Here is a 12,980-nt window from a genome sequence, read left to right on the forward strand (position 1 = left end):
TGACAGTAGGATTTGAATGATTTATGGGGCTGATACTGACTGTTCCAGCCACTTTTCTGCATCTTTGTTGTGAAGGATATTTTCTTATTGCTTATTCATTGTAAAATTGATCAGTAAATTTCCCACACACTGGCTATTACTTATCTTTAAATACACAAAGAGGAAACAACGAGAACTTGCTATTTTGGCAGTTAAGGTATTACAATTCATATAAATTAAAAAAGGAGTACATAAATATCGTTGCTTCAGTTTACCACCTTTATTATCTGAAGATTTTAGCGATATAAATTTATACTTTTTATTATCATGATCCCTCATCATGGACAAAATGAATGTTTTTGCAATTCCTGTATAAGGAATAATTTTCTTCCAAAGTGCTTCATTTTTTCCACTTCAGCATCTCCAGCTTGTGACTGAACTATTCACGCCCCCTTTATGAAATCAAAGGGCATGAAACATGAGTGACAATGATGAGTTACTGTTACCAAGTTGTCGTAGTCCCCGAAGTGTTTATCAGATCTGGCGACTCAAGCATCAAATGTGGCAACAACAGCATGCAGGGCTGGTCATGAAATAAATAATAAATCGACATTCGCCTTTCACCAGAACCCACACTGGGTGAATGTAGGAATGAGAACAGAAAATTAAAAAGCAATGTGACTAAAAAAACATGTCTCTGATGTAGACATTGAAGCTATTCTATGAGAAACCATTGTTTTTGCCCCTTTTTTGTCACTTTGCCTTTCATGTGTAATGTAAAGATTCACTTTATTTTCAAATTGATCTATGGATATAAAATATTACATGAGATGTTTACCTTAAATTCTATTAATTGCCAGGACTGTGTACTGTAATAGTTTAGGTGTTAAGAAGCCCCGCACAGATCAGCCTTTTGTTCAGAAAAATGGACTAATCCAGTGATTATCAGAAAATGATTATTTAACTGCCTGCTTCTTACATAAGCAGTATCATTTTTAACAGAGACAACTGCAGAATACAGGTGAGTTTTAATTAAATGTTGTTGTGGTATCTCAACAGGAATGAGAATCATTTGTTTCATAAGATGGAGTTGGCACTCATGTTTAAATATTTAAATGCCCCTTATCATCATGACCCCAAATTCTGCATGTTTTTATGCAACACAACACCTGTTTTAATTACCTGTTTTGTTTTTGTTTGCTTGTTTGTTTTTCCTTTGTTTTGAGATATTATGTGATCACTTTTTTTTCATACTGTGTAATCTGGACAACATTCAGGCCAGCCTTTTCTCCAAGAGGACCGAGGCACGCAAGGATGGTACCAAGTTTAGCTAAATGTTTAGTGGCACTGATTAATCAGCAGATGGAATTAGGTTTGGTATTGAGACACAGTATACTGGTTTATGCTCACTGAACAGGGACAAAAGGTGAACATGGGCAACTCTGCCTCCTAAAAATTGAAATTTCTATTAACATAATGAGGCTATATTGTTAATTTACGTAGAAACATCATTTTTAGGAGACACGGTTTACATGGGACGTAATGTATATTCCTCAGAAGATGCTCCAAGAGTTCTAGACTGCATTTTGCAATTGCCTTGTTTGTTTTGTATCTTAATGTCCATAACATTGACATATCTGGGTTATGTCCATAACCCTGATATGTCTTTGTGGCAACCATTCGTTCGCAAATGATTTGTTCAAAAAAAACAAATCTTTTGGGTGAACAAGCTGAACTGAATCACTTCCCGAAAAGATCCATTAATTTCTCAGTTCCACTGAACTCTCAGTCGGTTGCGAGGGGAAGGTGTGGGGATACATTCGCTCAGTGATTCAAGTCATTGATTCACTCGTGCGAATGTGATTCGTTTGCAGGGAGTGAGTGAGAGACATTCACTAACGGAGTGAGTATATCCCTGCAAATGTGATTCGATCACGAACGAATAAATGACTTGAATCCCTGCGCGTGATTTGTTCGCAGGGAATTTTGAATTTTCATTTATAACTCGAATGGAAATTTAAAACCAGTATTGAATGGATAAGGATAAATATGCTCTGAAATAAGAAAGAAGTAAATTTTTCAGTGTGTATATCTAAAGCCACTATAGTGGCAAAAACAGTGGTTTTATGTACATAGAGCAAATAATTGGTGGAAATGACTTTTATTGTTTTGTACAATTCAGACATCATCTTACGTAAATTATGCATTTATGTTGTGTTGAAGTGTATTATCAGTGATATAAATTCAGCCTACTAAAGATGACCATCTTCTACTTGGGGTCCTTTGCTTCCTTGCGTGGATGAAGTGGCTGTATCCTCTGTGGCTTACATCAGGTCTCCTTTAGGGAGAAGCTGACAACTAATTTCATGTCACTCACCTCACCTCACCAACAGGTGGCAGCAAACTGCTCTCAGTCATCGAGGGAGTTTCATTCAGAGATGGGAAAACTGACAACAAACAGTCAAATTAGATATGGCATTAATCAGTGACCTGAACAATCCTTTTCATGTCAATCTAAACATGTCCGGAATCAAAGACACAGAGGCTGGGGACCAAAGGTCACCAATGATACAAATAAACAACAGAGTTTCAATATGGAGGAATTGTAAATGTTTCTTTTTATTTTAGACACTTTAAATCTTCATCTCAAGGGTGAAAACCGAAATAGTTCCTTAAAAATTTATTTGAAAGATAATAATGTACCTGCCTTTGAATAGCACCTGTTGCTGCACTAGACGTTGTTCACACTGGATCCAGTACCTTTCATTTAAATCAGCTTTTCCTACAAAAAAAAAACAAAAAAAACCCCTGACACTTGATGGATATTTTGGATATTTATATTCGATATTTAAAAGTCTGATTCCAGTATTTGTTTGACTCAGTATTTCAAAGTCTGGTTGTTTTTCAGCAAACATAAACATAATAAAAAATTAAATCTGCATTTAGTCCTTCATGGGAAAAAATACGGACAGATTAAAGAGTTAACTGAATAAATTGAAAATAAAATGATAATAGTTAAACAATATTGTGACATTTTGGTGTCTGGTCAAAATTTTCTGGGTAGAGCAGACTGGGCTCGTGGCTTTAACATTTCCAAAATCCTGGCTATGGCCCTGATCCTGTGCTCTGACACACTCCTGAGGTCAGAGGTCTCTACTATGAACTATGAGGTCTTAACATGACATACTGCAGCATACCATGAGTACATTAGAAGTTTTATGAATGGGTGCCCTCAGTGGGAACAGAACCTTTAGATGCAGAGTTATGTGAGTGCCTTGCTAGACTCCACTGCGCCATGCAGGCCCTTCCCTGGTGGGCGTGCGTAAACGGCCCCAGCCCTCTCTAAATATAACTCCCCTCCAAAACAGAAAGAGAGAAAAAGGGGGAAAGGAATGCTCACCCAATCAGAAGGGGTCTAAAAACTTGTCAGAGAAAAGGGTTGTTTTTTTTCGGATACAGTGTGTGTGTGTGTGTGTGTGTGTGTATGTGTCTCATACCGTTTTGATCCATTCTGTGGCCCCGGGTGGTGCTGGTGCAGCGCGCGGCGGGAGGCGCATTGTCTGTATGCAAACTGGACGACATGGCCATTGTACGCGTTTGGGCATATATGGAGGCGCCGATGGCTCAGAGGACACCGCCGGTCTGAAGTCTCAGGGAGAGTCGCCCTCGGCTGCGTTGTGCGCGTTTCTCTCCTACGAATTTCCCCCCCCACTTCTTAACCGCTCGGCTCTGTCGCTATGAGTTGCCTGGATGTGATGTACCACCAAAGCTATGGAGCGCACTACCTCCCTGCAGCGGCGTACAAGGCGACGTACTACAACCACCATCACCAGCAGCAACAGGTGAGATCCTCATCACTGAACTTTCGCGGCTCCCGAGGGGAACTTGAAAAAATTAACCTGAGCTGGGAGACCTTTATAAAAAATGATTATTAGTCGTTTGAGAAGAAGGTATTACTTCCACGAGGGCTCATGTGATCTAGGATGAAGTGTGTGTTCTTTGTTTTTACAGAATTACGGATAGCAATAGTTGTTTATGATACTAACGAAAGTTTTAAAGACTAAGTACCAGAGCTAGGCTAAAAAAATGTACTTAATGTACTAGAAATGCACCTAACTTTGTGGGTACAGTACCATATCAGAAAAAAGCTGGACAATGTCGTCAGCCCTAAAATCCCTTCGTTTTTGGTCAAAATGGTTTATCCTCGGTTGACTTCTGTTTTGGCTAACTTTCTGTCGGTCTCTCTCTCTCTCTCACACACACACACACACACACACACACACACCTCTTAACTTCAGTTTCAGTTTTGAATGATTAAATTCCAGTCTGGGGCTCGGCATTCACCTCAGGTCAGGCGTAATGACACGGAACGATTAATCCTGCGGTCAAATGGTGATGTAATGACAGCCAGTCAGTCACTCAGGAATGTGGATGAGGCACACAGAGCTTCACAAATAGCTGGAATGCAGTATGGGAAAAAAGAAACTCGTTTTCACACAACTCCCAAGCTGCTCCCAGATGCAATAATTGCTCCCATGTAATGTAGTTTATCCCTGGTCGGATCTGTTCGTTAATCTCTCCCTGTGTCCCCCTCCAGAGGAAGCTGAGTGTTTACAGTAAGATGCAGGAGTGTATGGAGCAACAGCAGCAGCAGCAAGGAGGAGGAAGAGGGATGCTGTCCAGGGATCAGGGCCTCCGGCATGGTCCTGGAAGCGAGTCGGGTCGCAGATCGACAGCCGACCCAGAGCTGAAGGATGGTACTCAACCAGCGGAGGCAGAGTACTTGAGCTCCCGGTGCGTTTTGTTCACGTACTTCCAAGGCAACATCGGCGATGTGATAGATGAGCATTTCTCCCGGGCTCTCAGTCAATCCAGCACCTTCAACAGCGAGACCAAGCCAATCAGAGTGACACAGCAGTCAGCTTCGGCCACTGCCGGCTTATGGAAAGGTGAGAGGGGCAACAAATCTGAAATAATATCCAGAGAGTAAAACGCTCGCAGGCTGGGTTAAATTAACGGGGTTGTTGGTAAAGCACTTGAACTATTGAAGATGATTTTTTTAAAATGCGGCGTTAAAGTGCTAAAGTCTTTGTGGTGTGTTTTTTCCAGAAGGTGGTTCTCTCTCTGAGGGCCAGAGCAGCTCCGTTTGGAATAGCAGCACCTATCCATCCCAGACCAGTTCCTGCCTCCCACCCGTGTCCGTCTCAGTCCACCCAGAATTTTCCCCCAGCCCCGTTTCCTTCAGCCACCCAGATGGAGCTCTGTGGGCCGGCCACATGCTCTCCCAGGCCAGCATCCCGCCTCCGGCTACCCTCCCTGACAGCTGGACCTACAGCCTGAACCCCCAGAGCACGGGTAGCTACCCCAATGTCCACGACGCATACCATCCTCACCCCCACGCCCATATCCACTCCCGGCACCACCACCCAGTGCTCCATTCATACCCAGCCCACAGCCCGGCGTTGGATCCCCGGTTTAACCCTCTCCTGCTGCCTGGCGTTAGGAACCAGAGCCAGCCGGCTGCCAACACAGGGAGTTCCCCACACAATGAGGGGGTGAAGACAGAGATGGATCCCAGCAGCAACAGCCCTGTAACGGCCACCTCTGTCACCTGGACCCCCTCAGCACTACATGGATCTCTGGAGGCATACGACTCAGGTAGATACTACAAAACAATGCAGCTGTAAGCATCTGTCAGACTTCACATGTATTCTAACTTGTGCTATAAGTGGTAACAATCACAATAATCATTTGACCTTGTTTCTTTCTTCCTCCGCAGTTCTGGATCAGACCAAAGCAAAGACGTCAGTTTGGTTCTAACTGATGTACTGACACACGGCAGAATTTCAGTTCACACCAAAAAGGATCTATTATGTGGCTTCATCAATGTATGGCTGCAACACCAGCACTGTATTGTAAATGTAGATATAGAATGCTAACTGTAGCTTAGACTATGAGTCCTGCACTGTCCACACAACTTATTATGGAGATGAACTCAGGCTTTGGACTTCAATGACAGTGATCTACTGCTTTGGCTGCAGGTCAAGGCCTTTGAAGAACGATAAAAACAGACTACTAGCTTTAAGGGTGGGAGGCCTCCTCTTCTCTGTCAGCACAAAACACCTTTTGATGCAATGTGAGACCAAGTGGTTCTGTTTCAAGAGCTTAATTTTGATCCACATTTTGTTTTGTGCAGTAAATGTGTCTTGATGACTGTAAATGTCTGTGTGTGTGTGTGTGTGTGTGTGTGTGTGTGTGTGTGTGTGTGTGTGTGTGTGTGGGTGTACAGTTTTGCCATGCTAAATTGTTGTTTGCGGGATGACTTCTGCTAATTTGTTGCCTGAATGCTACTATTACTATTTTTGCCTTTTGGGAATGTGTAGTGTAAATATTGGTACTGTATGTTTAAGAAATAAATTTGCTAAACTGTATTTGCAAATGGGAGTTCATTTTCAGACATTGGTGTTATTAATTCCAAACAAATGTGTGGAATGCAAGCGGAATATACACTTCCAGCTAAATTTATCACTGCAATTTATAAATCCGGCTTATTATTGGCTTCTCATTCAAAGAAAGTCATGCTCCTAAGGGACAGTAATTTGTTGTGCACCTCATCGTGAATAACTTTACCATGGCATCCCAAGAAATGGTAGCTTCGTCACCCCTTGTAAAATCCATCTGTTTCCCTAATTTCAACACTAAACACACTGATGTCTAGCATTCCACACACTCTGACGTGATGCTGATGCTTTTTTCCAATTTTTTTACAGTGCGTCTCAGCACCAGGACCTTTGTCATTCTTTCACCAAAATCAAAATTTAGAGAGGTGGATGACCAAACCAGAATATTTATTATTGAAGAAACAGCACGTTATTAGGCTAATGTATATACAAAGTTATTCATATACCAGAAGTATACAGATATTTGTCTCAATGCTTTAAAGATAACAGGTAAGTTTATAAAATCAAAACTCTATCTTGGAAAACACTAACCTGTACGATGGGGATGTTGCTCAAAATAAGAATACTAACTCTAGTAGCTTTTACAATACTTAATAATTTCAGACCATCTGGTATAAATGCTGCCAAACAACACATTGTACATTATAGACCTAAGAGGAGCTTAACTGTAGAACCAAGGGAAGTGCGTTGCATTCCACAGATGGCTATTGGAAGGTACCATGACAGGTCTGTTGTCTGTCTCCACACAAACACACATATAAAAACACACACAATCCCAGACTGATGAACACACAGCAAAGAATGTTTTTCCCGTCTGGACAGGAAGTTTGTCGGACAGTGGCACACTACTCACACTCCCACATCGACACACACATACACAAACACACGCACACACACACACACACACACACACACACACACACACACACACACACACACAAAGACACCAGGTACCATGGTTAAGTTTTGTTTGGCTTAATTAGAATAATGTTTTAAAAAAATGTTTGTCAAGTGTTTGAATGAAGAGCTGGACTGATTTGCATTCCGAGATATTAACGGGTTGATCACAATGTATAAGGAATTCTGAAACTGAGACTGAGCTCTAAATGTATCTTTCTGACCCATTCGGACATAATCAACAACTGGCTGAGCTTGTGCAAGCATGGCCTTGTGTGTGTGTGTGTGTGTGTGTGTGTGTGTGTGTGTGTGTGTGTGTGTGTGTGTGTGTGTGTGTGTGTGTGTGTGTGTGTCTGTGTGGCTGTGTGTGTGTGTGTGTATCTGTGTGTTTGTGTGTGTGTTTGTGTGTGTCTGTGTGTGTCCGTGCGTGTGTGTGTGTGTTTGTGTGTCTGTGTGTGTGTGTGTGTGTGTGTGTGTGTGTGTGTGTGTGTGTGTGTGTGTCTGTGTGGCTGTGTGTCTGTGTGTTTGCGTGCGTGCACGTGCACATGTGTGTGTCTGTGTAGTGAGTTGTCTGACCAGGTGGTACAATCAGCAGTAGTAGCCCACTAACATTCCAGCCTCCTCTCCCACATATCTCGTTCTCCATTTCTACTAACCACCAGGACTTCAAATCTGGACCTCAGCAGCTGTGTTTCTCTCCAAACTATCAACAAATCATCATGCATCGAAGTAAAAAAATCCCGGGTGGAAAAGGCTAATGTAACACTGAATTGATGATATTTGTACATTACCAATTCCTCGACCAGCTTGAGTTGGATTTCAATTTATTGTCAGATTTTTCTACAGTTTTTCCTACAGTGTGACACGAAACAAAGTTCACAGTTCTTTCTACACGTTTGCTTATTCATAGGCCTTTTTCACACCAGACATTTTAACTTGTCATAATAGGAGAAGCACGGGTGTTACTATTCATACTAACACTGGCTTTGTTCTATTCAAGTGTCCTGGGAAAGCAATGACAGCGTGACAGTGAGCCAGCATGCACAGTACCAGGATCCCGAAAGTGAAGCAGCGAAATGGAATTCAATCATCATTCATTTTATCATTTACCCCAGTGCTTTTCCCACTGTTGCTGCAATGCTGCAATTTTCATGTGAAAGAGATTTATTCATTCAAAAAATGTGTTGGAAACGGCATCATTTTTATAATGGTGTTTAATGAACGAATTTGCTCTATGAATTTTTCTGTGAAATCCTTTATCAGAGCATTTAATACAGCAGGCCTCAGGAAGACAAAGGGTGGAAAAACACGGTGAAAGGAAAAAAATAGAAAAAGATCGTGGGATTTAGAAATATTTTCCAGCAATATTCTCTCCTCTCCTCTACTTCAGAGCTCCTAATCAGCATTAGCATGTAGCCTCTGCATCAGCATGTAGGGCACTTATATGCTAACAGACATCCCACTGGCAGCCTTGGAGAATCACCACAGGCACTTCCACTGCAGGAAGAGCACTAAAAATACAAAAACACAGACCTGGAAGCTCAATGACAGTGAATTAATATATCAATTATAAATGACCGAGCCAGAGATTTAGGAAATGTTGCATGTGTAGCATTAGTTATTAATTAAAGTTTAAATAGCCAATGCTTTGTGCTGATATTTAATATCTTCAAAGTAGTAACTGATGACACCATCATACAGTATACAAGCATATGCAGCGACTTTATATCACTATTTGATAATATAGGACAGCAATTTAAGCAATGTTTATTTCTTGACAGGTTGTATATTTATTGCTATAAACACAATGTGGTATATCTTTCCAAATGAATGCAATTTATTCTTTTATCTTGTTGACATAGCTCAAACTTATACTTACACATGTCAAACAGACCCAGTTATTGGCCCATACAGGCAAACCAAAAGACACAGACACAGACACACACATACACACATTAGTTTCGCAGCTATCCTTGTTAGGACATTGCATTGACTTCCATTCGTTGTGGATAGCCTACCCCAAGCCCCGACCTCAATTCACACCTTACCGCTAATCTTAAACAGGGCTTCAGGAGTGACGTTTTGCATCATTAGGACCAGACTTTGTTCCCCCTGAGGACGACTGGTCCTGACAAGGTTGTTGTTTATACCGGAAAAACACACACACACACACACACACACACACACACACACACACACACACACACACACACACTCACACACAACCATGCTTCCATACACAAAATACATCAAATGAGAAATGCTTGAACCTGAAGCCAATCTGGGGCTTTGGATGCTCATCTCCTCATTGCCATGATTGCCTCTTTTGTTACCACTATTTATTTCCTTTTTGCGACAGAGACCTGCATTCATTTTAAGAAATGACAGGAAATAGTTTTATTGTCTCTTCAGTTTTCTTGGAATTCACAATTTCTTCTGACCTGGTGAGCCCCGTTTGAACCTATCATGATTCCAGTTCCGACTGAACCTCCTATCATTGCTGCCCTCAGCCTAGTCCAGAGGAAAGAAGGATGGGGGGAAAGACAAGTGTTTTCCAATCCTTCATTTTCTGAATACCAAGGCAAAAGCATTACTACTGACAAAAGCCAACAAAGTCAGTCTGCATCCTTCAAGTTATTATTGGCTCCATTATGTACGTGTGTGTATATGTATATATATGTAGCCATGGCACAACACACCACAAACTAGCATTATTAATTAAACAATGAAGACAAGTAATATTTTTGTCACACACAATGAAGTGACTGAGGAATAATACAGAAGAATGTTGATGCTGTAGTATGATTAATGTGATTCATTCTTTTCAGATTTTCTTCGGTAAAGTCTTAAGGTAATATCCTGTGTATGTGTAACCAGCCACTGAACTGAATTGAATTGGAAGGAATTAAATTGAATTGAACAGAAATTGAATTGAGCCGAGTGCAGAAAAAAAACAGCAGGAGAAGGGGAGACTGAAAACAGATGCTGAAAGCAAGTAGCAGACTAAGAGAGTCAGAGTCCACGAAAAAAGATGGAAAAAAAAAAGAGTGAGAGACAGAGGGAAAGCTGATCAGTCATAACACGACCCAGCAACACATTCCAGAGTAATTGAGCAGATGATTAGTCTCACAATCACCAACATAACACCAGCTGTCTGAACACAAAACTATTTAAATACAGCGGTCGGGGGAGAGGAGAAGAGAGGTGAGTGGAGGAGATACAAAAAAAACAAAACAATAAAAAAGGCATTTAAAAGAAGGCGTATGGAAATTATAATCTCTCCTCCAGCCCTGTCATATCCTTCTACTCCCTTGTCCTCTATTTTTAATTCAATCATCTTTTTCTCACTTACGCGAGCCAGCTCCACGCCTACAAATCACAGTGGTAATTAGAGTTAATTTGCCCTCCTCGTGCCAGTATTAGGGGTGTTAAGGGTATTAGTGAAAGGCTCCGCTTTCACCACTCGGTTTGTGTCAACAGGGCAGCCTAATGAAGCATGCTGGGAGTGTCACAGAATACTTGTCCTGCTGATTACGCTTGATTCGCCAAACTCTTCTCTGTTTTAAATGATACCTGATTCCTTGTTAATAAACAAGGAGGAACACCCAAGGAGAAGAGAAGACTGTGAAACAGTGGATTTTCCTGACATTCAGCTTGTCGAGACAAGTATTAGTATCAGTGTTAAAATTAGTATCAGATCAAAATTCGCATTTGTATTTTTTTTCTCTATCCTATCTTTACCATTGACTAGCATTAAATTTCCATAACATTTCTGACCTTAAAATCAGCTAAAATTGGCTTCATCTAATTTAATTTAGATTGGATGGAGCTATAATGATACCATGGAGAATAAAGGGTCACAGCACAAGAGAAGGGGCAATAAGAAACTGCTGAGGGCTAGACAGCAAAATTTAACAGCTGTAGTTAAAGTGCAAAGGTTCAAACATTTGCTATTTACAGAACAGAACTCGTAGATGTGTCCAAATTTCTAAATGTACAAATGCATGGCATGGTTTTTAGCAGGTTTATGATCATTTGAATTTAACATCAGCTTGCTCACTGATCTTAGGCTACTAAATTTAATTACATCTTTGAAATAATCTGTTAAAGCTGCAATAAATGAATTTTTTGGCCACTTGGGGACAGCACAAGACGCTGTAAACACAACACGGACATATTATCACCTCATAAAATAGATATGGGGTTAAGTGTTTCGCCCTGTTTTCAACTCCTGAGAAAAATATCTGGCTCTTTAGCTGCTGGATTCACCTCTTTGTTCTCTACCAAATCACTAACGAGATTTGCACAACTTCAAAAATTACTGCTTTTAAACCAGTCTCTCAGTACAAACGGAAGTAGAGAGTGGAGGATGGGTGTAAATAAGGATCCCATAAATATTCTCTGTTGTTGAACCATTTTACTTATCTTAAGAACCAAGTAACGCAAACCAAGCAGACAATTTTGGTCATGAAAACTGTTGGAGGGTTTTCTAGGCGGGTAGTATTCAGTGAGTTTATCAGGGCTTTTTCCTGAAAACAGCTGCTGCTGGAAAACCGGATTGCTGAGAGCCGTGTAACTGAAGCAAAACAGTAAAACTGTGGGCCAGAAAACCAAAATGATCAGCTGAAAGAAAGTAGTAAAAAGCTCCATAGCGCTGAGGGGAACTGCAGAGTTGGGTGATTACTTTCTGTGGGTTTGTAACTATGAGCAACACTTGATTAGAGCAGCTTTTGATTGCTTTTACAGTTTTAATAGAATTTTTTTTTTTTTTTTTTGGGGGGGGGTTTACTTTTATCTTCCTTGCTGTTGTTTCTTAGTTACCTTTACATTTCTTTACAGCTGCAAGGGTAAAGGTAACTGTATTTGAAAAGTATTAGACAGCACTGGTTTGGATAAGATAGCTATCCAACACGGTTCACCAGTTCATTGACATCCGCAGCACGGCTCACTGTGTTATTTTCTCACAGAAAAAGGAATAAATTGAACAACTGTATGGCTTCCCTTTTATCGTATCAGGGTGTTTAATAGCAACTTGAGGCAAAAAAGAGGCATTTGTAACAGTTTCAACAGGGCTGGTGTTTATATGTGTGGTCCCATATGGCATGAGGGAGGGAATATTTGCACAGGTCCATGATCTTGAGCACAGACAGCATGAGGTCTGTTGGAGCTCCAACAGCCGAGGGCAGGCTGTTAAATCAAAATTCAATACACAGGAAAAGATCAACATTTACGTCTGTTTACAATGTACAGCATGAACATCCACCCATAACACAGGCCAGCCACATTCCTCTGCCTGCCCACACACAGTGCAGCCAGGACCCATGATGATGTTTCCCCTCTTCTGATTTCTTGAAATTTCCTTTTAGTTCTTGTACTTTCTGTTCTTTTCCGAGCCCATTTGCTAAACTAAAAACCTTCCTCCCCCAGAAGAAAAAGGCACTCCATTCATAAAGGCCGGAGGAGCTTCAGCAGCAGCAGCAGCAGCAGCAGCAGCAGCAGCAGTAGGTTGTTTCTGTCAACTCCACTCTGGGTAATGTGCCAGTAACCACAGAGGCCAGTACATAGCTGTCATTCCTCTGCTCACTGAAAGCACATTTAGCAACCAACACCTGTTTCCCCTGCTCAGTCTCCACTGTAGGCTGC

The 12,980-nt window shown here is 41.2% G+C and overlaps 1 protein-coding gene across 1 annotated transcript; it reads left to right on the forward strand.

Annotated features, from left to right (window-relative positions):
* Positions 1-3,350: 3,350 nt before the first annotated feature.
* On the forward strand, positions 3,351-6,384 carry vgll3 (vestigial-like family member 3). The gene is made up of 4 exons (XM_040147744.1): positions 3,351-3,821; positions 4,577-4,928; positions 5,089-5,637; positions 5,759-6,384. Exons 1-4 carry the CDS (start codon positions 3,717-3,719, stop codon positions 5,797-5,799), a joined length of 1,047 nt encoding a protein of 348 aa, XP_040003678.1. The 5' UTR covers positions 3,351-3,716; the 3' UTR covers positions 5,800-6,384.
* Positions 6,385-12,980: the final 6,596 nt, after the last annotated feature.

This window comes from Xiphias gladius, chromosome 16 (assembly GCF_016859285.1).
Source record: "Xiphias gladius isolate SHS-SW01 ecotype Sanya breed wild chromosome 16, ASM1685928v1, whole genome shotgun sequence".
Classification (NCBI taxonomy): domain Eukaryota; kingdom Metazoa; phylum Chordata; class Actinopteri; order Istiophoriformes; family Xiphiidae; genus Xiphias; species Xiphias gladius.

Excerpts from the sequence above, each read along its gene's own strand:
- vgll3 (XM_040147744.1), top strand. The coding sequence starts at position 3,717 with ATGAGTTGCCTGGATGTGATGTACCACCAAAGCTATGGAGCGCACTAC. Across the intron at positions 4,929-5,088 it reads CACTGCCGGCTTATGGAAAG|AAGGTGGTTCTCTCTCTGAG; the intron begins GTGAGAGGGGCA and ends TGTTTTTTCCAG. Across the intron at positions 5,638-5,758 it reads TCTGGAGGCATACGACTCAG|TTCTGGATCAGACCAAAGCA; the intron begins GTAGATACTACA and ends CTTCCTCCGCAG.